Consider the following 24,331-nt stretch of genomic DNA (forward strand, 5'->3'; position numbering starts at 1 on the left):
GGCCCTGCAGGGTGTGGGAGGGGGCACCTTGTCCCAAATTCCCCTCTGGTAGGGAGGCAGATCCATGTTGCCCCCGGGCAGTGAGAAGAACCGAGCCCCCTGCCCTGCTGCCACGGTGTACACCGGTGTGGCTAGGGACAGGCTGTTCCTGGAAAACACAGCCAGCTTGGCCAGGATGTGCCGCACGGTGGAGAGGTTCCGGCGGGGCAGGGCTGGGACAAAGGGTCACACGGTGCGTGTGAGCCGGGGCCGGGCATGGACCGTGTGGGAGACACTGACCCACCTGTGCCAGGCGCTGTCCAAGGCACCGGCAGGGAACCCGCTGCCCTACCACCGGCCCCGACTCCATGGCCCCTGGGGCCAACTTTTGTGCCATGCCCTGGCCTGGAGAATGAGCTGCCCCAAAGCGACACCAGCCCAAGAGATGAGGCAAAGGGGTCACTGCTTGGGAAGTAGGGAGGGAAAGAGCCCCTCCCTCGCCGCTCAGCCCAGCCTTCCCACCAGCAACCCCTGGAGCGCCCAGCTGGCCAAGGCCCCAATCAGTGCAGACGGCCCCACACACCCAAGAGTGGCTTTTAAATTAATGTTTATTCCTTATCATACAGTTACAGACTCAACTCGAGCCCTGGGCGAGCCAGACACGCTCCCCACCCCGGGCAGCCTGGCGAGAGGGGCTGTGCAGAGGGCCCCCCAGGGTGAAATGAGTTCCTTCCTGCCCTGGGCCTATGCTGTGGGGGCGTGGGGGTGGGCACCACACCTGGCTCCAGCACCCAGGGCTCTGGCACAGACCCAGTTGCAGCTTCTGCCCAGCGCTCAGGGGGTCAGTGGTGGCTGGATCCTCTGGGGGGCTGGCAAGTCACAGCCAGGAGGGGCCCTGGGGGTATGGCGTTACCCCACTGGTGGGCCCTGGGAGATGGGGCAGCCGGAGGGGAGCAGGGCAGCAGGGCTGCCAGCCCCAGGGGAAGGTGGCATGGTCAGTGGGCACAAAGGGTCAAATATCCCCCCCAGCATGTCTCACCTACAGGCCTGGCCTTGCCCCAGCAGCTGCAGCCTCACGCAAAGGGCCCAGGTGCATCTCTGGGGAGGGCTGCCATAAATGAACATCCGAAACCCCCCTGCTTAGGGGCAGCACTGGGCACCAGTGTGAGTTCAGGACCGAAGCACTGGGGCCTGAGGGGGGCTCACAGGCAGCAGGGCTGGATGCCTGTGTCCCAGCCTCACCCACCTGGCTGCCGGCACCGGGTCTTTGGGTGCAGTCTGAGTGGCATGGCCCCAGGCCAGCAGGATACAGGGAGCTGCCCACTGGCGCAAGGCGCCTGGCCTGGGGCGGCTCAGGGGCTGGGTCCCGGAGGGGCTTGGCTCACACCTGGGTCTCCGCCTCGTGCTCACTGGGCTGGGGCTGGCATGTGTCAGGCGGGGGGCCCAGACACCCCCAGTGCAGCCAGCCCAGGCAGGCGAGGTGCGTGGGCGGCAGGCGTGGCAGGACCCTACTGAAGCAGCGCACCTCACGGGCAGCGGGGATCTCCGAGAAGAAGGCCCGCTCCCGACACACTGGAACCTTGCCCTCACTCAGCTCCAGGTCCTTCACCACAGCCAAGATCTCCTGGCGCTGCGCCTGGCCCCGCAGGCCCCGCACGTCCAGCAGGGCTGCCACATGCTTCTTCCTGCCGAGACAAGGAGAGGGTGCTCAGAACAGCCCCCCGTGACACCGGGCAGAGCCATGTCACTGGGTCCATTGCCATGTCCACCCACACCACTGGGCACATGGTTACGGGGCAGAGCCGTGCCCAGAGCCTGCAGCCAGGCACCACCCAGAGAGCCAGAGATGGGAGACGCCAGGCCAGCTCCCTGGGGAAGCCTGGGAACACACTTAACCTAGATAGGGGGCAACTCCTCAGACTGGCCACAAGGGGGCGCAGTCCCTCCATAGCCCAGCCAAGGGTGCAAGGAAGGACCCAATGTGAGTGGGGCTGGGGATGCAGCTGCCTCCTGCCATGGGGGAGTGAGGGGAGCACCCCTTCCTTGGCAACCGTGCCCCACCTGCGCAGAGGCACTGACTGAGGGAAGGTGCAGAGTGTGGGGGGGAGTTCACCAGAAATAAATGGAGTCACCTCCCTGGCAGTGTCTGGCGGTATCAGCCGGTGCCCACCAGGTCCTCCCATCAGCACCCCCTGGCAGTGTCAGCCTGGTGCCCGCCAGGTCTCCCCATCAGCACCCCCTGGCAGTGTCAGCCTGGTGTCTGCCAGGCCCTCCACCTTCAGCACCCGCTGGCAGTGTCAGCCTGGTGCCCACCAGGTCCTCCACCATCAGCACCCGCTGGCAGTGTCAGCCTGGTGCCTGCTGGGAGCCCCCCCCATCAGGACCACCTGGCAGTGTCAGCCTGATGGGAGATCAACACCCCCTGACGGTCAGCATGGTGCCCAGTGGCCTCCCCAAGCGGTTCCAGCCTGTTGCCCCCCAGGACCCCCCCGCACACAGACACGCTGTGCGAGGGCGGCTGGCCGCACTGCAGGGCAGGAGTTTATTTAAAGCTCCTGCCGGCATTTTCAGGATGTTGGCTGAGCGCCCGTGTAATCAGTAAAGCCCCGGCTCCCCCTCCAGGCACACGTTGCTCCCGGGCAGCTCCTGCTGGGGACGGGGGGGGAGGGGGCAAGGGGAGGCTGCTTGGTGTGCCTGCTGGTGCCTGGCCCGGAGCTGGTTCTGGGGGACAGCCCCGCTGGTGTCAGCTCTGGCCCCCAAAACTGCTCCAGCGCCCTGCCGTGAGTCGGTGAGCCCGATGCAGCCGCCAGCTCCAGGCGGGAAGATGTGCCCGGCGCAATTGCAACACTTCCTTCCTTGGAGGCTTCCGCCACGGTGCTGAGCCCAGGGGCTGTGACCTGTGAATCCCACTGCTGGGAACATGCAGGGGGCTGGCTTAGGAGGATCTCTCCAGAGGCAGGTGTCCCAGATCCATTCCCAGGGCAGCGCAATCCAGCCCCTGGCAATGCCAGGCCAGCAGGTGGGTGGGTTGTGTTGTGCTGGGAGGGGATGGGGTGGAGGGCAGGGTGGGTTGCATAGGGGTGGGGGGTTATACATTTCTGACCCCCCCCCCCACACACACACTGAAGATCTCTTGCGGAGCAGCCCTTCACCCCTGGCCCCTTTCCATGGATCTCCACAACCACGACCTGCCCTCACGGTGGCAGCCAGGGGAAGTCACTCCCGGGCCCCTTCCTGTCTGAGCCCAGCCGCTTGTTTTTCTCCTCCAGCCCCATCTTCAGCCACCCCGCTGGCCGCCCCGCCCTGGCCGGCTGCAGGAAACGGCTCGCAGCCACGCTTCGCAGGCGATCTGTCGCCTCCCAGCCCTGCGCCCGGATGCAATCAGCGGAAGATGGAAAGAGGAGCTGCTCCAGGAGCACGATAACCCCTCTTCGCCCCAAGAGTGACGCAGGCGGCTGCGGCAGAGTGCTGCAGGGAGTGTGGAGCAACGGGAGGCGTCCCACGCCCAGGGGCCTGCTCAGCTTGATCAGCCTCCTAATTCTGGCCACAGCACCAGGGGCCGCACTGCGGGAGTCGCGTTCTGGCAGTGGCTGGAATCAGCCGGTGAGCTGGCAAGGACGTGCTGTGGGTGCCCTTGCGCTGGATCAGGGCCTGGCTCCTGGCCGGCAAGCGCTCTGCGGCTGGGACTGTCCCTGGTTTTGCACCCATGTGGCACCCGGCACGCCGGGGCCTGTGGAGATCCATGCAGCTCCTCTGTGCCAGACAGGGACTTGTCCCCACCCCAGCAGGCCTGCTCCTCTCACTCCTCAGAGCACACCAAGGCCAATTCACCGGTGCTCTGCTCCTTGGCACCAGCTGTGTGCCACATGGGGGCACCCCCTAGCCTTCCCTACCTGGTGGGAGCAGCAACCCCAGGGCAGCAGGCAGAGTCCCTGGAGCACGGCAGGGAGGCCAGCTGGGGCCCCTTGGGAAGCACATTCCCAAAGGCCTGGCCTGCCTGAGCTTGGTGCCAGGGGGAAGCTGTCCGAGCAGGGCATTGGCACGTCAGCACCACCTGCACCCACCATGCTGCCAGTGTGTGTCACTGCTGCCTCCTGCTGGAGAGGGCGTGAGCATCAGGGTCAAATGCAACAGCCGCTGTAGAATCAGGGCCAGAACCCGACCCCTGTGGGACCAAGCAGCCAGAGATCCCTGCAGGGGGCTGCCAGCGGTCAGCTCCGCTGGCGCGTGGGAAGGAGCTGGGCGGGGGAGGGGTGTTGCCCCAGAGGGCATCCCCCTGGAGGGCATGTGGACCATTTGCCCGTCCCACGTGGCGGCCCTGGCTCTGCTGGCAAAACCATTTTCCTTTTCCCAGCTTGTCACAACGGCAAGTTCACGCCTGTGTCCACCTGGAGCCATCTGACCCTGTCAATCTTTTGGCTCAGCCGGGGTGACCTGTGGAACTCTCTGCCACAGGAGGTGTGAGGTCACACGCTGGGCCTGGCCTTCCCAAGATCTGCCTGATTTCAGGGCCAAGTGCCAAGCCCTAGTGCGGGAGGAGGAAGGCCCATGGACCTGCATCACACCCCTAGCCAGGTGCATTATGGGAGTTCACCGTCCCTAACAGCACCAGATACAGGAGTTGCATGCTGCTCTGAATCCGCCTGCTACCTGGCAGAGCATGGCCCAGCGCCCCCTACAGGAGAGGTCCTAGTGCGGGGGCATGGGGTTCGTGCGGACATAGGGGAGCTGGGAGCCACCAGTACTGCCCCAGGGCAAAGTGCATTCAAGTGACGGGTGGCCCCTCCCCAGCACCCCCAGAGCCCCTCTCCAGTGGCAGTTCTCAGCTGGCTCCCCTGGGGCCTTGCCTGGGGCCATGTGGCTGCCACAGCTCAAGCCAGCCCGGGTCCCTCCCGTGACAAGCTCAGGGCTCTGCCTGGCCCTCAGCCCGCCTGGCTCTATGACACTCAGTTGGGGCACAAGGAGTGGGAGGGGGAGCGGAGAGGGCAGCGCAGTTGTAACCCCAGAAGGATCCCCCCAGCACTGCAGCCCCGGCAGCTGTTTAACATGCCTCAGGGGGAGGGCAGGAATGGAGGGGGATTCATTAGCTGAGCTGTAGTTCAGCTGAGACCTTTAACAGCCTCAAAAGCACAGATCTCCCATGTGACCACCCACCGCACGCCTGCTGAGGTGGGGAGGCCAGAAGCAGCAGGGCCCCCAATGCCCTGGCAGCAGGAGTCCAGTGGGGGTGCCAAGGTGCTGGCCCCCTCACCGACACTTCAAGGGATGGACCTGTTTCCCCCCACCCCTCCCCAGCCCTCCAGCCGTGGGCCGATGATGGAGCGACACTGGGGGGGGGTCCCCCGGAGGAAGGATTTGGGGGGCCCTGCTGGGGGAGGGGTAGGTTGGAGGCTGTGCACAAGTCCCATGGTGCCCCCCACTCACCGGATGTCAGGGAAGTCCCGCACCAGCACTCCCACCTCCATCTGGATGGAGGGCGTGTCCTCCAGTCGCAGGATCTCGGCCAGGTGAGGCACCACTTCGTTTAGCCAGGACGAGGTCGAGTTCTGTGGGCAGGGGGCAGTCAGGACAGGGCAGGGGCTAAGGAGACCACCCTCTGCCATCCAACCATGCCACTCGGGCTGGCACCAGCAGCAAGACTGAGGGGACAAGTCAGCTAGAGCTCAGCTCCCGCCACCCTTCCCCCTGGGTCCCCCAGGAGAATCCCAGCAATGGGGCTCAGCCAAGCAGCTGCACAACACCCAGGGCAGCACGGCCCAGCAGGCAGGGCTGGAGGCTGGTGCTAGTCCTGGCTCCATCACCACCCCGCTGGGGGAGCCTAGGCCCATCACTGCCTTGCGCGGTGCCTCAGTTTCCTCTTCCACCCCACATCTGTTCACACGGGGAACTCCAGCGGGCAGGGTTCTGTGTCTGTGCAGCACCCAGTGCCCTGATCCCAGCACCGCCCTGACACGTGGCAACAGGATGTGCTGGGCACCCCCGCTCCACCCTCACTGTCTTACCCCAAGCTGGGTCCAGCTGGCTCTGCCAGGCTCTGCCCCTCCACCAGGAACCCTCCTCCCAGCAGCCTGCAGCTCAGACCCCCTCCCCTCTCTCAATCCACCGCCCCAGCTGAGCAATAGTGGAGATTCAGCCCCAGGGGGGTCCTCACAGGGCAGCCCGCCCTGCCCCACAGCGTAGCTACAGCACAGACCTCCAACACCCTCCCAGCCTCCCCCCAGCTCACCAGCTGGATGAAGAGCTCCTGCAGCTGGCGGCCTTCATCCTCCAGCCGGGCCGCCACCTTGCCTCTCATCTTGTTCGAGCTGCAGACGAGCCGGACCTGCAGCAGGGGCCGGACGTACTCGACCAGCACCTGTCGGTGCACCTCATTCACCAGCACCTGCGGGGCACAGAGCAGGCTCAGCCGGGCAGCCTGCAGGGGAGGGGTGAACTCCACCGGGGGGGGAGCCCCCAGGGATGCTGCTGTGCATTGCGCTGTGGCTATTCCTGCCTCCAGCACCCACGGGGGCAAATCGGGGGCGTGGCCAGAGTGCACTGTGCTGTGGCTATTCCCTGCCCCCAGGGCCTTATAAAGGCCAGTGTGCATACTGACACCTTCTCCCGCAACAAATGGCCAGGGCCCTTCCCCCCTGCAAGGGGACAGCTAAGGGTGAACAAAGAGATCAGGTGACCCAGAGGTGAAAGTAAGCCAGTCCAGTCTGGTATGGTGTACTGGCAAGGGCCAGTATGCCGTGCCGAGCCGCACCGGGCGAGGAGCCCCAAGGGCTCCCAGCCACCTCTGCAGCTGGGAGCCCCAGGGTGATTTAAAGGCCCTGGGGCTCCCTTTAAATCTTGAGAGGCCCCGCCTCTTCTGGATGAGGCCATGCCCCCCTCAGGACTCCGGCTGTACCCGTAAGTCCTGTAAGTTACTTTCACCCCAGAGGTGACCTCCTGGCCTGGGAAAGAGACAAGGCCAGAGAGGAGGGGCTGGAGAGTTTCAATTTGGAGCTGGCTGAATATGGGAAGTGAGGGCAGATGGGGTTGTCTGGCTCGCTGGGCCCCAGAATGGACCCGACTGAGGGGTCCCGTTCTCTGTACCTACAAGCTCTGTTTTAGACCCTGTTCCTGTCATCTAATAAACCTCTGTTTTACTGGCTGGCTGAGAGTCATGTCTGACTGCAAAGTGGGGGTGCAGGACCCTCTGGCTTCCCCAGGACCCCACCTGGGTGGACTCGCTGTGGGAAGCGCACGGAGGGGAGAGGATGCTGAATGCTCAAAGGAGAGACCCAGGAAGGTGAAGCCACGTGAGATTCTTGCCCTGAAAAGTCTGCTCCAAGGGAGAGGAGGCTCCCCAAAGTCCTGACTGGCTTTGTCGGGAGCAGTACCAGAGCATCGCCCGGGTACTCCGTGACACCATGGCAGGGGGGCATGGCCTGGAGCGGCACCAGGGCTGTGGGGGGGTGGGGGCTGGGATAGAGGGGCAGGGCCGTGGCGGGGGCAGGAGCCACTGGGGGTGTCCGGGCAGCACGGGCTGCTCTCCCTTCTGCCCAGGCGGCGGCCCAGGGGCAGACTGTGGCCCTGGCACCTGCTCCGCATGCCCTTGGCAGCACCCACCTCGTACGGCTCTGGCAGCATCTTCTGCAGCTTCTGGGCGTAGTCTGTGAGCAGCGCGATGATGGCGTCAAAGCTCTCTGAGCTGGTCAGCCACTTCCTCTTCATTAGCTTGGGGAAGTAGGGCTGAAAAGAGAGGCCAGCCTCAGCACCAGGGCAGAGCCGGGCACTCCCCGGGGGCACCTGGGGACCAGGCCGGGCCCCCTCCCGTCTGCTGCTGCTTCAGGCAGGCCAGAAGTGGGCCAGATCTCAGCAGTGTCCCCTCTGGCAGGCTGGGCTGCTCACCCCGCTCACAACTCCCTTCAGTTTGGAGCCAGAGGGCTGGGCAGTGGGGGGCAAAGTCCCCAGGTCTCCATGCAGGAAAGGGGCAAACTGCTATGACCCCCTGCAGCTCCTGGACCTCTGCCCCCTTCCTATGCTGGCAGCACTCACATCTGCTGGGGTGAATGGGGGCCTCTGCCATCTCGCCCCTCCCCCGGCTCAGACAGGCCTACCTGTCCCCCAGCTAGGCCAGGCTGGGTCAGACCAATGGCCCACTAGCCCAGTATCCTGTTGTGATGAAGTGGGACTGTTCTTGATGTTTCCTCTGAATACTGCGGGGGTGCCTCAGTTTCCCCTATGCATTTCTTAAGTCTCTAGGTGGTGGGATAAAGGTCAGTGTACATAAATGGACGACACTATGTCTCCTGGCAACTAATGGCCAGGGCCCTTCCCCCCTGCAAGGGGATAGCTAAAAGTGTTGGAGAACAAAGAGATCAGGTGACCTCCTGACCCAGGAAAGAGACAAAGGCCAGAGAGGAGGGGCTGGAGAGTTTCAGTTTGGAGCTGGCTGGGGACAGGAAGTGAGAGCAGACGGGGGTGTCTGGCTAGCTGCCCCCTCCCACCAAATGGACCCAGCTGAGCAGTCCCGTTCTCTGTACCTACAAGCTCTGTTTTAGACATGTTCCTGTCATCTAAGGCCTTGGCCACACTGGCGCTTTACAGCGCTGCAACTTTCTCGCTCGGGGGGTGAAAAAAACAACCCCGAGCGCTGCAAGATACAGCGCTGTAAAGCCCCAGTGTAAACAGTGCCGCAGCGCTGGGAGCTAATCCCCGTGAGGAGGTGGAGTACGTGCAGCACTGGGAGAGCTCTCTCCCAGCACGGGCGCTGCGACCACACTCACACTTCAAACCGCTCCCGCGGCAGCACTTTGAAGTTTCGAGTGTAGCCATACCCTAATAAACCTCTGTTTTACTGGCTGGCTAAAAGCCACGTCTGACTGTGAAGTAGGGGTGCGTGCAGGACCCTCTGGCTTCCCCAGGACCCTGCCTGGGCGGAATTGCTGTGGGAAGCGCACGGAGGGGCAGAGGATGCTGAATGCTCCAAGGTCAGACCCAGAAAGGTGAAGCCGTGTGAGCTTCTTGCCCTGAAAACTCTCTCGGAGCAGACTGGAGGCTCCCCAGAGTCCTGACTGGCTTTGTGGGGAGCAGTTCCAGAGCATTGCCCGGGGACTCCATGACACCTGTCTCTGAGAGCTGCTGGTGCCAGATGCTTCAGAGGGAATGAACAGAGCAGGGCAAATATCGAGTGATCCATCCTGTCGTCCAGTCCCAGAGGCTAGGGACATCCACATCATGGGGCTGGGACCCTGCCCATCTTGGCTAATAACCACTGATGGACCCGTCCTCCAGGAGCTTTTTTAACCCAGTTATAGTTTTGGCCTTCACAACATCCCCTGACAGTGAGTTTCACAGGTCCACTGCATTGTGCGAAGAATTATTTCCTTCTGTTTAGTATCAGAGGGGTAGCCGTGTTAGTGTGGATCTGTAAAAGCAGCAAAGAATCCTGTGGCACCTTATAGACTAAGAGACGTTTTGGAGCATGAGCTTTCGTGGGTGAATACATGACATGCATCTGACGAAGTGGGTATTCACCCATGAAAGCTCATGCTCCAAAATGTCTGTTAGTCTATAAGGTGCCACAGGATTCTTTGCTGCTTTTCCTTCTGTTTGTTGGTGCCTATTAATTTCCTGGTTCTTGTATGATGTGAATGGGTAAATAACACTTCCCTAGTCACTTTCTCAAGACGAGGCACAATTTTATAGACCTCTGTCATGTCCCCCTTAGTTGTCTCTTTTCCAAGCTCAACAGTCCCCGTCTTTTCATCTCTGCTCCCATTGAAGCTGTTCCACCCTCTTCTCTGCACCTTTCCCAATTCTAACAGAATACCAGGGTTGGAAGGGACTTCAGGAGATATCTAGTCCAACCCCCTGCTCAAAGCAGGACCAATCCCCAGATTTTTGCCCCAGATGCCCAAATGGCCCCCTCAAGGATTGAACTCACAACCCTGGGTTTAGCCGGCCAATGCTCAAATCACTGAGTTATCCCTGCCCCCTCTTGGGTTAGAGCTGGGCAACCAGCCCCACACGCAGTCTGCCAGGTGTGGGCGTACACGGATTGATAGAGGGGCAGGATATTGACTGTCTCATTATCTATCTCAGTGGGTCTCAAACTTTTTTACTGGCGACCCCTTTCACACAGCAAGCGCCTGAGTGTGACACCCCCCACCCCAATAAATTAAACACACTTGTTTATATATTTAACACCATTATAAATGCTGGAGGCAAGCGGGATTTTGGGGGGGGGGGGGGCTGACAGTTCGTGACCCCCCATGTAATAATCTCATGAACCCCCTGAGGAGTCCCGACCCCCAGTTTGAGAACTCCTGATCGATCTGAACACTGGGTCCTCAGACAGACCCACCTTCTCCCATCAGACAGACCTAGGCTGTGTCCCGCAAGTGCCCTGGCCTGGCCCTCACGTACCCGGAGCTCCTCGAAGAGCTGCTGGGCCAGGACACGGTTGCAGAGCCGGGTCACCTTGTCCAAGGCGGTGCTGGCCTGGCGCTGGGGGGTATCACTCTCCGGGTGACCAAACTGCGCCAGCTGCTCCATGTATTTCCTGGGGGATGGCACCTGTCAGCAAGCCGGCCCACAATGCACTGTAGCAACACCCCTCCAGGCATAGGCCCCAGGCCCCGTAATCCAAGCCTGCCCCCATCACCCTGGCAGGGGCCCAGACCTTGCCATGCTCTCCAGCCAAGGGGCCTTGGGTATGGCTGCGGGGCAGGGAGCCTAGCCCAGCAGGGGGACCTCAGGGGAGTCCAGCAGGGGTCCTTGGGGGCATGACTAGGGAGGGAGCCCAGTGAGGAGCTGGGGGGGGGCCACGGGGGTACCCAGCAGGAAGCTGGGGAGGGGTGATTTGGCCACAAGGGACCCATTGGGAGATTTGGGGGCAGGCACAATCATACCAGGGGACACAGAGTGCCTGCTACAGGCTTTGTAGGCCCCTGGACCTGGGCAGGAGGAATGGGCTGGCTCACCCCAGCACTCAAGTCTGCCACCCCCCAGCCCTGGACAGGCAAAAGGTATGGGGGGCCCCGCACCTGAAGGGGGGGCAGCAGTTGACGAGCGCGATGGTCCTGGCCACATAGCTGTCGGAGGGGGGGCCACTCTTGCCGAGCCCCTCGTGGTACTGCTCCACCTTGCTCTGAAAGCTGCAAAAGGGGAGAGATGGCACATGCTGAAGGGGTGTCCTGAGGCTCCGGGGGGATCCCTATCCCCCCATACCAGGGACAGCCCTGGCGGGGGGGAGCCCTGCCCATCCCTGCCCAGGAAGGGCATCCTTGTACTGCCAGGCATATGTCCCACCGTGCTCTCTCTGATGCACCCCATGGGAGGGACCCGCACCCCCCCATCTCCACTCAGCTGTCACCTCCTAGGCCCCCTCCTCCCCCAGACCAAACCCCGCCCAGCATGGGGAGGGAAGAGAAACCTGAGCCAAGAGCTGTAGCCCAGGGGGCTGGCTTGGCCTCATCTTCAGCCGTAAGGCAGGAAATCTGCAGGCCTGGGAGATGCTAGCCTGGGCAGGGGGCTGGACAGTCGGCTTGGTGGCTCCCCTGAGGTCTGGGGAACGTGACAGACGAGTCTGCTCAATGGGAGACGCCACTGCAGGGACAGGGAGTAACGACCGTCCATCGGCCAAGCAGGGTGTGCCGGGGCTGAGCTAAACAGGCCTGGACACGGATGAATCTGCTACCCTACAGGAGAAGGGCACCTCCCCCCTACGCAGGGGAAGCGGCTGGATTTGGGCACTAGCCTGACTATCGCTAACAGGGAAACCACCATGCAGAGCAGGGTCTTTGGTCATTAGCTGGGTGTCCCCCATCGGTCCCTGCAACCCGCTGGGCCCATGAGAGCCATTGGCACACCAGAGACAGGGCCGGCTGCTGCCTCTCACTGCCGGGGCCCCCAGGAAGTGCTTCAGCCCAGGGTAACACCCCAGCTAGTTCTGCGGGCTGGGCCGGGGGCCCTGACCGGGTCACGTGGCTTGGAGCCCTCCTGGCTTCTTCGCCGAGTCCAGTGAAAGTCCCCCAGGCTTTGCTGTGTGCTCAGCGTGAGCGCCCTGGTCCTGCGCCCCAGGCTCTCGCCAAGAGACAGCTCCTGGGTTTGAGCCTTGCAGAGCCTAGGGACCCTCTGACCAACTGGCAATTAACATAGTATTATTAACAGAGCCCATCACTCCGCACAGCCCACAGGTTGCACAGCCCGGGGGCACTGGCTGCGCTGGGCGGGGGTGTGTGGCTGGGAGCCAGGGTGGTGGTGGCAGCTGGGAACCCACCCCGATTCCCCCACACTGGGAAGCCCTCCCACCTGCTGTCGTCGCTCCCCATGAGTTCCATGTGACTCCCCCAGAACAGGGCCCTGGTTTAGCCTCCCTCTCCCCCGGCGTGTACCTCTGCAGGAACTCGGCCAGACCGGTCAGACAGCAGAGCACTATCTGCTCCCCAAACTCCAGCGTGATCTGGGGAGCTTTGTCCACATGGGCCTTCAGCACCTGCAGGGAGAGGAGCAGGCCGCTGAGCTGCTAGGGGAGTGGGGAGCCTCCTCCCCCCCTGCCACCAGGCACACGGACTGGGGGGCCCCAAACCTCCGGCGGGCATGACTGACTCACCACGACAGCAACCAAAGGGAGGCCCCAGGAGGCCCTGACCAAGCCCCGGGCACCATCGGCTGCACCCAGCACCACCTGGGAAGGGGCTGCGAGCTGCCAGCCCAGGACAAGCCCAGCCAGGCCCCAGGTACCCAGCACAGGCCAGGCCTGGCTCAGCAGATGTCTGCTCCCGCAGGGCGTGGCGCTGAGGGCGCTGGCCAGTGGGCAGCCTGGGGGGGTGGCGCTGGCTGCCTGGCAGAGGGGAGCCCCACACAAGCCCACTGCAGAGCTCACAGTGGCAGAGGACTGACTCTGGCCCAGGAGACCTGCCCCGGGGCCCCGTTTGTTGTTGGCAGCTTTCCCCTGCAGCCCCTAGAGCCAGGGGAGGGCAGGAAGAGACAGGCAGAGCCCGCAGCTGATCAGCATGGGCCCCTGACGGCATCCCCAAGGCCGGGCACCCACAGGGCAAGCGAAGAGCCCTGGGGCAGGTGGTGGGGGGCAGGCGTCCCCCTGGGGCAGCCATGTCTTGGCAGGGGTTGGAATCCAGGATGGGCAAGCCCGAAGATAAGCCTATAGCCCTGCCCTGGCTCTACGGGGATGGGCTCACTCCACACCCAGGGTCCACAGGGAGCTGGAAGGGCCTGGCTGCGGCTCTGGGGGCAGGATGGGGGGGCGGTGAGGGAGGGGAAGGCTGGACCTAGCCATCAGGGAAGGGGGGCAGGGGAGGAGCCTCAATCAGGCCCCAAGCCGGCTCAGAGGCTCCCATGAATCTCCCCCCTCGGCTGAGCCAGGGGCTGCCCCTCTGCCCTGGCACCCCTGGGCCCAACGGGCGACTCCTGGCCCCACTCAGTCAGCATGAGGGTGAACAGCTGACTGCGTGGGGGGGTGGTATGTGTGTGGCAGGGAAGGCCAGGCACGGTGGGAGGGGGAGGGGGAGTGGGGAGCCTGGGGGCCAAGCATGGCGGGGGAGGGGGAATGGGGAGCCCGGGGGCCAGGCACGGCAGGAGGGGGAGTGGGGGGCCCAGTGCAGATGGGCAGCGGTGAGCGGCCTGGCCCTTGACTCACAGAGATCACCCGGCTGGACAGCTCCAGCTGGCTGTGGTCCCATCCCGGCTCCTGTGCCCAGCGCTGCTCCTCCTCCCGCAGCTCCCGGCTCATGTCTGCCACGATCTTGGTCTAGGTGGAAACAGAGAAGATGTCACAGGTGGGGGGAGCTCCAAGGGGGGGTGCATGGGCTGCCCTAGCACCACTCGCCCTATGGCCTGGCATCCAGCTGGCCGGCTCCCAGCCAGCTCCTGCAGCTCAGCAGGACTGTAACCCCCCGACCCCCCCGACCAGCTCCCCCCACCTACTTATTAAAGGACTGACACCCGCAACCCCCTGGACTATTGGGGGTGGGGAAAATCACCCACTCCCAGCTCAGCAGCACCACAGGGAAGGGAAGGGGGTGGGGAGGTGCCATGGGGAGGGAGCGGGGCAGCACCGTATGGGAGGAGGGGAGGGACCTGGCACTGCCATGGGGAGGCAGAGTGGGGGGAGGAGGCACCGTGGGGGGTGGGCACCAGGCCCCACTGTTACCTTCACTGCAGCAGCACAGGCCTCCTCCAAGCGGTGCTGGGTATCGGGGGGCAGCAGGGGCTCTAGCTCGTGGGCGCTGAGCAGCGGGGCGATGTCCAGCCGCCCCAGCACCTCCCTGGGGACAGAGACAGCCATGAGACCAGGGCCCCCCCGCACCCTCCCTGCATGGGCCCCTTCCCAGTGCCAGATCACAGGGCCCCAGTGCCAGGTACCAGCCCTGCCCCTACCCCAACCCCCCAGTGCCAGGTACCAGCCCCAGAGCCATCCCCATCCCCCCCACACCTGGGGTAGGTGTTGCTGTGCCAGTCCAGGAGGAAGTAGAGCTCGGCGATGGACAGGCTCCTCTGGGCGATGCTGCCCAGCAGCTGCGCCAGCCCCTCATGGTAACTGCGGGCATAGACGTCCAGGGCCTGGTACTCGGGGGGATACGCCGGCAGCAGGTGGCTCCTGACGGCCCTCAGGTCCTCCACCAGGCAGCGGGTCAGGCGCTCCACATGCCCCGCCAGGGGGCCACCACTGTCCTCCGCGCACTGGCCCAGCCGCTCGGCCACCGCCCGCTTCACTTCCTCGGCCCATCTGCGGCGCATGGCCCGGGGCCGGGGCCCCGTGCCGCCCTCCTGCACCTCCAGCCACCGCCGGTCCGCGGCCTCCTCCTGCTCGATCACTTGCACCACCAGCTCCAGGGACGGGTAGGTGCCTCGGGCTGCCAGGGCCTCGGCCAGCACAGCCCACAGCTGCTGCAGCAGGGCCTCATACAGCAGCGCCACGTCCTTGGCCTTGCGGCTGCCGACCCCAGCCTCACCGCTCGGGGGGCCCTCCCGCCCGCACTCTGCCTCCAGCTCGATGATGTGCTTGTCCGCCGCCAGCAGGTCCCGCTGCTGGATCAGGTTCAGGATCTCCAGCACTGCGGGCAGCGGAGCAGAGAGGTCAGCACAGACCCCGGGGGAAGGAGAGCCCAGGGCTGGGCTGGCAGGGGGCTGCGGGTCGGGAGTGAGGGGCACTGGCAGAGTGGGGGAGCCCAGGGCTGGGGCTTGCAGGGTTGAGAGTGAGGGGTGTCAGCAGAGCTGGGGGGGAGCCCCAGGCTGGCACAGCAGGGGGCTGTGGGTTGGGAGTGAGGGTCACCGGCAGTGTTGGGCGGGGGACACAGAAGGGCTGTGGGTCAGGAGCGCTAACCCCACACACACTCCGGCTCTGGCTATCTCCCCAGTGCAAACTCTGCTTGGGGGGAAGCGGAGCTGGGAGGCAGAGTCCCAGCTTGGCTCTACGTTGGCCCCAGCCCTTCTGGAGAACCTGGACTCTAGGTGGGAGCCAGACATGTCCCCTGCCACCCTGCGCCCCATGCCAGGGTTTCCCTTTGCCCTCAAGGTCAGCTGAAGAGCCAGCAGCCAGCAACCCCAGCCCAGGGGGGCAGCTACAACTGTAAGGAAGGGAAGGTCCTGTGCCCGGCTGGCAGGGGCATATATGGGGGACAGAGTGTCTGTGCCCCACACGCTGGTTGGGAACTTCCCACCTCTGCACTGCCCTGACCCTGCCCTGCGTCCCATGGGCCCAGTGGGGTGGGACACTCCATCTGCCGGAGCCCGCTGGCTGCTGGATCAGTGTCCGGGGAGGCTGGCAGCAGAAACAATAAATCAAACAGCTTGGCTGTGCTGAGCAGGGCAGGACAGGGGATGACCCCAAGCGCGGCCATGAGCCACCCGAGCCGAGCCCCAACCCAATCAGGGGCCGGCCACTGTGCCCTCATGGTGTCCAGTCACCTGGCCCTGGAGAACGGCACCTGGCACAGTACTGGGGGGAGGCACGGCCCACAGCATGGCCCCTGGCTGGGGTGAGGGGCACAGTACATGGCCCAACACCTGGGGGCACAGCGCAGCCCAGCCTTGGGACCTACGGCCAGGGCCGGGCAGGCTGGTGACATGGGGTGCTGGGCCTGCCAGGGGAGCAGACAGTGCCCCCCCTTCTCCTCCCCTGCCAGGGAGGGGCGCTCGACCAGCGGCAGAGCACAGGGGTGGGAGAGTCTTTAATCTGGGCATGGGGGGGCAAGGGGTGCTCTCAGATGACCTCTGATCCCCTTCTGTGACCTGCAGGTGACCCCTCATCTGCCTTTGCCCTGCGGCAGGACCCTCTGAGCAGGGAAAGGGGCACTGAGCACCATGCGGCCCTGGCAAAGCAGAACACTGGGGTCATCTCCTGCTTCCCCCCAGCCTGCCTGCTCCAGGCCCATGTCCCCACCGGCCCAGCTCCTGCGCCCGCCAAACCTCGCCCCTAGCGGGACAGATCCTCCCATGGGGCGGTGCATGCTGAGCTCTGCGGGATGCCCGCTCCGGGGGCACAGCAGGACTTCACTCCGTGCCCCCTCCCAGCACCGTGCCGGGGGAAACTCCACTGGCATTCGGACAGAAACATCCCACAGCCAGCCCTGCAGAGGGCGGCTGGGAATGTGGCCTAGGGAGACTGAGAGGCGCAGATGCCAGGGGGCAAAGCGGGCCTCAACATGGGCACCAAGGGCAGGGTTCCTAGGCCCAGCTCAGATTATCCATAGCACCTGACTCTGAATTTTCCAATGGTTTTTGGAGGGGGAGCCTCAGAATGCTCCCCCCCCCTTGCCCAGGCACCCATGGGTAGAGACCTGACCCCCTGCGTCTGTATCGGTCCCAGCACCTCCCAGGTGCGGGCCTCATGGTCACCGGCTCTCCAATCCGGAACTGGCAGGCTTTAAAGCAGACACATGGGGGGGGGAAGGAGGGGATGTATTTGCACCTCAAAGGATCCTTAATGGGCTGGTGTTGCGCTCCATCCACTGGGTTTGGTGCCCTAGGGGGGACAATGGGGCCTCACTGGGGCCAGGGGCAGACAGGGCGGCTCCATGGGATGATAAGGGATCTGCTCAGAACTGGCTGTTCCAGGCCCTGGTGCCCTGTTATCTTCCCATTCGCCTCCCATTGTTGGCTCCCATCGGGCGGAGTCCCACGTCAGGCACCAGCCGGGGCATTGCCGGGACCTCCCATGCAGCTACGTCCTGTGTCACTCACAGCACCTCTGTGGTTTTAGGGGTTTTGCCAAGAACCATTAGCAGCAGCAGGGCTGCCCTGTCTGGGAACCCCACTCCCAGGCACAGGGCTCACCTCATGCAGAGTGATGCTCTACACCGAGCCCAGCTGTAGGGAGAACCCACTATGCAGATGAGGAAACTGAGGCAGAGAGGCAAATGGACATACAAAAGAGCCAGGGACGGAACCCAGGAGCCCTGGCGCCCAGCTTCCCTGCTCTAACCACTAGACCCCGCTCTCCTCCCCACTCTGGCGATAGAACCCAGGAGTTCTGGCTCCCAGCTCCCCTAATCTAACCACTAGATCCTGGTCCCCTCTCAGAGCTGGGGATAGAACCCAGGAGTCCAAGCTTCCAGCCCCCTGCTCTAATCACTAGACCCGCACCCAGACCCAGGACTAGAACCCACACACATCTTGGCTGTGAGCACGTCACGGTCAGCACCAGGGTCCCACTCTGTGAGCAGGATGCCCTGCAACTGGCTCTCACCGCGGCAGCTCTTCCCAGCACCGGGGCTGGCCGGGAAGCGGGACCAACCTGTCACCCAAGGGCAGGACTTAGTTGTGGGGGGAGGACAGAAAGAAGCAAGGCTGGAGGGGGGAAGAGAGAGGCTCCTGGGAGGGGGCTCCCCCGTGGGCTGAGGCTCCTGGGACAGGGTAGCTGTAGGAGCTCATGGGGTCGGGGGGCAGGGGGTGCCCAAGAGGGGGAGAGGAGGGGCTCCCTCACAGCTCCTCGCAGTCCAGGGGAGGGGGCGCCCCGGTGACATGACTCGGCCCATCAGTGGCTCCGTCCGGGCAGGCTGCCTCTCCGGGATGTATGTGGGCACACCCTCCCCCACATCCCGCCTCGTGGCAGGGCCCCCCAGCTGCAACGCGGAGGGCGAGCCCAGGGCCCGGTTCCCCCGGCCGCTCACCAGCTTACCTGACAGAGGCTCCTGGGTCTTGGCGACAGTCTCCACCTCCTGGGCGGGGAGTGCCGGCTCTGGGGCCTCGGGGGGGCTGGGCTTGTCCACCAGCGAGGCCCGGCGCACCCGGCCTCCCAGGCCCAGCTTGAGGAAGCTCATGCGCTTCCCGGCGTCGGGGACACCCTCGCGCTCGGCCGGGGAGCTCTCCGGCCCGCCCGGGCTCTCCCTGCGCCGCCCATTCAAGAGCTGCAGGAGGCTGAAGTCCTCGGAGCTGCGCCGCGCCTTCCTCTTCTCCAGGGCCCTGAGGCCCAGGAAGGAGCGCCGGTCGGGCTCCCTGTCCCCGGCAGGAGCCTTCTCTTTGCCTGCCCCCTTCTTGCCCTTGCCCAGCCGGAAGGGGGACAGGCCCACCAGCTTCTCTAGCGTCACTCGGCGCTGGTCCAGCCTGCCATTGAAGAGGTCACGTTCAAAGCCACCACCCTCCTCCTCTGCCTCCTCCAGGAAGGGGTTCTGGTCCCCCAGGACAGAGTCTCCCAAGTTCTCCTCCAAATCCTCCTCAAAGGGGTTAGTGCTGCTCTCCTGGGCCAGGATCAGCTCCCCGGTGCCACCCGGTGCCCTGTTGGCCTTGGCCATCTTCAATTTGTAGGGGTTCTTAAGGACCGGCATGACCACCTCTGCCCGGGACCTGGCAACAGAGGAGACAGGGTCAGGCGCCAAGTGCGGGACACAGCAATCCTGGTGCCACAGGAGGAGGAGCAGCTGGGGACATGGAACACCCAACCGCAGCCTAGAAACACATACTGCCATTGCATGCCCTGTACCCTGTATCGCACATACCCTGTACCCTGTCCCATGCCCTGTACCCCATATTGTACATACCCTGTATCCCATCCCATGCCCTATACTCCATTGCACACTCTGTATCCTGTACCACACATACCCTGTACCCCATCGCATGCCCTGTACCCTGTATTGTACATACCCTGTACCCCATTGCCACCCTGTACCGCACATACAGCAACTCCTTACTTAATGTTGTAGGTACGTTCCTGAAAAATGTGACTTTAAGTGAAACGATGTTAAGCGAATCCAATTTCCCCATAAGAATTAACGTAAATGAGGAGGTTAGGTTCCAGGGAAAAACACACACACACACACACACACACACACACACACACACACACACACACACACACACACACACACACACACACACACAAAAATAAGTTTTAAACAAACACTTTAATACTGGTACAGAATGATGATGATTGTGAAGCTTGGCTGAGGTGGAAGAGTCAGAGGGTGGGATATTTCCCAGGGAATGCCTTACTGCTAAATGATGACCTACCAATTGGCTGAGCCCTCAAGGGTTAACTCTCACACTCTGCAAGGCAGCAGGAATGGAGGGAGGGGAGACAGCATGGCAGACAGACACACACTGTGTGTGTGAGGGAGATGCGCATTTCCCCTTTAAATAGACTGCCTTGTTAATTAGATCAGCTTGTTGAGACACAGCTGCTGCCAGCAAGCTCCCTCCATCCTGAGTCCTGTCATGTGTGTCCCCTGCTCTACGGAAGATGGGGTAAGCAGGGTGCAGGAGCAGAGGGGAGGGGGACACCCTGACATTAGCCCCCATCTTCCTCCCCTCCCCCCCACAGCAAGCAGGAGTCTCAGGGAGCAGCTCCAAGACAGGGCAGTGAGGGGAGGGACAGCTGAACTGCCCAGCAATTGCTAGCCTGCTGGGCAGCTGCTGCACAGGGAACTTAGAAGAGTGGGCAGCTGATGGGGGAGCTCACAGGGGGGCTGCGGCCCACACTGATGCCAAGCCCCCACCAGCTAGTTGCAAAGCCCCCACCAGCTAGTTCCAATGGGCTGCTCTTCCTGCAAGCAGTGGACAAAGCAGGCGGCTGCTTTAAACGAGCATGTTCCCTAACTGATCAGCAACATAACAACTGTTAACCAGGATGACTTTAAGTGAGGAGTTACTGTACCCTGTATCCCATCCCATGCCCTGTACTCCATTGCACAATCTGTACCCCATATCATAGAATCATAGAAGATCAGGGTTGGAAGAGACCTCAGGAGGTATCTAGTCCAACACCTGCTCAAACCAGTTCCAACACCAACTAAATTATCCCAGCCGTAGAGGTTGAGTACATTAGCTTTTCCCACATCCTCGGTCACTAGGTTGCCTCCCTCATTCAGTAAGTGGCCCACACTTTCCTTGACTTTCTTCTTGTTGCTAACATACGTGAAGAAACCCTTCTTGTTACTCTTAACATCTCTTGCTAGCTGTAACTCCAAGTGTGATTTGGCCTTCCTGATTTCACTTCTGCATGCCCGAGCAATATTTTTATATTTGTCCAATCTTCCACGTCTTGTAAGCTTCTTTTTTGTGTTTAAGATCAGCAAGGATTACACTGTTAAGTCAAGCTGGTCGCCTGCCATATTTACTATTCTTCCTACACATTGGGATGGTTTGTTCCTGCAACCTCAACAAGGATTTTTTTAAAATACAGCCAGCTCTCCTGGACTCCTTTCCCCCTCATGTTATTCTCCCAGGGGATCCTGCCCATCAGTTCCCTAAGGGAGTCAAAGTCTGCTTTTCTGAAATCCAGGGTCCATATTCTGCTTCTCTCCTTTCTTCTCCTTCCTTAGAGGTTTCTAAGATCAGGCTTGACAAAGCCCTGTCTGGGATGATTTAGTTGGGGGATTGGTCCTTCTTTAAGCAGGGGGTTGGACTAGGTGACATCCTGAAATCCCTTCCAACCCTGATATTCTATGATTCAGCCAGGGCTTTGTCAAGTTACGGGTGGAGATTCCACCACCTCCCTAGGTAACCCATTCCAGTGCTTCACTATCCTCCTAGTGAAACTAATAGCCAACCTGGACCTCCCGCACTGCAACTTGAGACCACTTCTCCTTGCTCTGTCATCTGCCACCACGGAGGACAGCCGAGCTCCATCCTCAGGTAGTTGAAGGCTGCTATCAAATCCCCCCTCACTCTTCTCTTCTTAAGACTAAATAAGCCCACTTCCCTCAGCCCCTCCTAGTAGTCATGTGCCCCAGCCCCCTAATCATTTTCATTGTCCTCTGCTGGACTCTCTCCAGTTTGTTCACATCCCTTCTGTAGTGGGGGGGACCAAAACTGGATTCAGTACTCCAGATGTGGCTTCACCAGTGCCGAAGAGAGGGAAATAATCACTTCCCTTGATCTGCTGGCAACGCTACAACTAATGCAGCCCAATATGCCATTAGTCTTCTTGGCAACAAGGGCACACTGCTGACTCATATCCAGCTTCTTGTCCACTCTAATCCCCAGGTCCTTTTCTGCAGAACTGCTGCTTAGCCATCCTTAGTCGGCCATTCTTCCATCCTAAGTGCAGGACTCTGCACTTGTCCTTGTTGAACCTCATTGGATTTGTTTTGGCCTCATCCTCCAATTTGACTAGATCACTCTGGACCCTATCCCTACCCTCCAGGGTATCTACCTCTCCCCCCAGCTTAGTGTCATCCGTGAACTTGCTGAGGGTGAAATCCATCCCATCATCCAAATCATTAATGAAGATGTTGAACAAAACCAGCCCCAGAACCAATCCCTATGGGTACTCTGCTTGATACCAGCTGCCAACTAGACACTGAGCCATTGATCACTACCTATTGAGCCCGACGATCTAGCCAGCTTTCTATCCACCTTGTAGTCCATTCAGTCAATCCATACTTCTTTAACTTGCTGGCAAGAACATTGTGGGAGACTGTATCAAAAGCTTTGCTAAAGTCAGAGTATATAATGACCATCACTTTCCCCATATCCACAGTGCCAGTTATCTCATCACAGAAGGCAGGTTGGTCAGGCACAACTTGCCCTTGGCGAATCCATGTTGACTGTTCCTGATCACCTTCCTCTCCTCCTAGTGCTTCAAAATGGATTCCTTAAGAATCTGCTCCATGATTTTTAAAGTGACTGAGGTGAGACTGACCCGTCGGTAGGACCAGATTCTCCTTCTTCCTTTTTTTAAAAATGGGCACTATATTTGCCTTTTTCCAATCATCTAGGACAGCGGTCCCCAAACTTTTCTGTGGGGCAGGCGCCAGACAACTAGCCACTGAGGCCCGTGGCCACTGGACAAGCAGCCGCTGAAATGCTGCCATGAAGCGGCAACATCAAGAGGCATCACCACCGAAATGCCGCCATGAAGGAGCATCATCAAGAGGCATCACTGCTGAAATCCTGCCAAAATTCGGTGGGATTTCGGCAGTAGCGCTTCTTGATGTTGCCACTTCTCGATGGTATTTCGGCATCTGCTTGTCCAGCGGCCAGTAGGCAGGCGCCCTGGTGCCCGTGGGCACCACGTTGGGGATGCCTGTCTAGGACCTCCCCTGATCGTCAGTTTTCAAAGATAATGGCCAATGAGTCTGCAATCACATCAGCCAAATCCCTCAGCACCCTCAGATGCAGCGCATCTGGCCCCATTGATTTGTGCATGTCCAGCTTTTCTAAATAGTCCTTAACCTGTTCTTTCACCACTGAGGGCTGTTCACCTCCTCCCCATACTGTGCTGCCCAGTGCAGCAGTCTGAGAACTGACTTGCAGCCAGAGGGAACAGAGGATAGACTGGAGAATCGCACCGTCACCGGAAAAAGGAAGGTCTACGTGATTGGGGACTCCTTACTGAGCAGAACAGACAGGCCAGCAACTAGAGCTGATCCGGAGAACAGAAGGGTGTGCTGTCTGCCGGGTGCTAGGATAAGGGATGTGGACCTGAGGCTGAAAAGGATCCTAATGGGAGCAGGAAAGGATCCACTGATTGTCCTTCATGTGGGAATGAATGATACGGCTAGATTCTCGCTGGAACGTATCAAAGGAGACTATGCCAGGCTGGGGAAGACGCTTAAGGAAATTGAGGCTCAGGTGATCTTCAGTGGGCTTCTGCCTGTTCCTAGAGAAGGGTGACAAAGGTATGACAAGATTATGATGATCAACAAATGGCTCAGGCAGTGGTGCTATAAGGAGGGCTTTGGGATGTATGGCTACTGGGAGGCATTCATGGAAAGAGGACTGTTCTCTTGGGATGGACTTCACCTGAGTAAGGAGGGAAATAGACTTCTAGGATGGAGGCTGGCACAACTGATTAAGAGAGCTTTAAACTAGGAATTTGGGGGAAATGGTTGGGAGATGTCCAGGTAATCTCCACGCTGGAATTTAACATTGAGAGGGAAGAAAACAAAGTAAGAAAGGATACAGCCGTGGGTAGGAGAATGTACACAAGGAGGAAGGGTACTGTACATACCAGTCTAATAGGTGATACTGGTGGTAGAATGTCTGTGCCTAACCGGGCGAAGAATGTCAGTGAAGCCAAATGGCAAAAATTAAGATGTTTGTACACTAAAGCCAAGAGCCTACGTAACAAAATGGAGGAACTAGAGCTACTGGTGCAGGAAGTGAAACCGGATATTATAGGGATAACAGACACATGATGGAATAGTAGTCATGACTGGAGTACAGGTATTGAAGGCTCTGTGCTGTTTAGGAAAGACAGAAATAAAGGCAAAGGTGGTGGAGTAGCAATGTATATCAATGTTGAGGTAAACTGTAAAGAAATAAGAAGGGATGGAATGGATAAGACAAAGTCTGTCTGGGCAAAAATCACATTGGGGAAGAAAGCTACTAGAGCCTCCCCTGAGATAGTGCTTGGGGTGTGCTACAGACCGCCGGGATCTGATTTGGATATGGATAGAGATCTCTTTACTGTTTTTAATGAAGTAAAAACTAATGGGGATTGTGTGATCATGGGAGACTTTAACTTCCCAGATATAGACTGGAGGACAAGTGCTAGTAGTAATAATAATAGGGCTCAGATTTTTCTGGATGTGATAGCGGATGGATTCCTTCACCAAGTAGTTGCTGAACCAGCAAGAGGGGATGCCATTTTAGATTTGGTTTTGGTGAGTAGTGAGGACCTCATAGAAGAAATGATTGTAGGGGACAACCTTGGTTCGAGCGATCATGAGCTAATTCAGTTCAAACTAGATGGAAGGATAAACAAAAATAGATCTGGGACTAGGGCTTTTGATTTCAAAAGGGCTAACTTTAAAAATTAAGGAAATTAGTTAGGGAAGTGGATTGGACTGAAGGACTTGGGGATCTAAAGGTGGAGGAAGCCTGGAATTACTTCAAGTCAAAGCTGCAGAAACTATCAGAAGCCTGCATCCCAAGAAAGGGGAAAAAAATCATAGGCGGGAATTGTAAACTCAAGCAT

At 60.5% G+C, this 24,331-nt stretch overlaps 1 protein-coding gene across 5 annotated transcripts in view; it reads right to left on the reverse strand.

Annotated features, from left to right (window-relative positions):
- Positions 1-583: 583 nt before the first annotated feature.
- EXOC3L2 (exocyst complex component 3 like 2) overlaps positions 584-24,331 on the reverse strand; it is a 47,646-nt gene continuing 23,898 nt past the window's right edge. For 4 of the 5 annotated variants that reach the window (XM_030544609.1, XM_030544611.1, XM_030544610.1 and 1 more), the window contains exons 2-12: positions 18,092-18,756; positions 14,405-15,026; positions 14,123-14,237; positions 13,610-13,720; positions 12,348-12,448; positions 10,998-11,108; positions 10,378-10,513; positions 7,576-7,698; positions 6,206-6,361; positions 5,404-5,525; positions 584-1,664 (exon numbers count right to left, since the gene is read on the reverse strand). In XM_030544609.1, the coding sequence (XP_030400469.1) occupies positions 1,361-1,664; positions 5,404-5,525; positions 6,206-6,361; positions 7,576-7,698; positions 10,378-10,513; positions 10,998-11,108; positions 12,348-12,448; positions 13,610-13,720; positions 14,123-14,237; positions 14,405-15,026; positions 18,092-18,737 (2,547 nt within the window). In that variant the 5' untranslated portion in view covers positions 18,738-18,756 and the 3' untranslated portion in view covers positions 584-1,360. Of the gene's footprint in view, positions 1,665-5,403; positions 5,526-6,205; positions 6,362-7,575; positions 7,699-10,377; positions 10,514-10,997; positions 11,109-12,347; positions 12,449-13,609; positions 13,721-14,122; positions 14,238-14,404; positions 15,027-17,659; positions 17,702-18,091; positions 18,757-24,331 lie in introns of those variants that run through there. The other variant, XM_030544613.1, reaches the window with a different exon arrangement.

Source organism: Gopherus evgoodei, unplaced genomic scaffold, assembly GCF_007399415.2.
Source record: "Gopherus evgoodei ecotype Sinaloan lineage unplaced genomic scaffold, rGopEvg1_v1.p scaffold_34_arrow_ctg1, whole genome shotgun sequence".
Taxonomy (NCBI): Eukaryota; Metazoa; Chordata; order Testudines; family Testudinidae; genus Gopherus; species Gopherus evgoodei.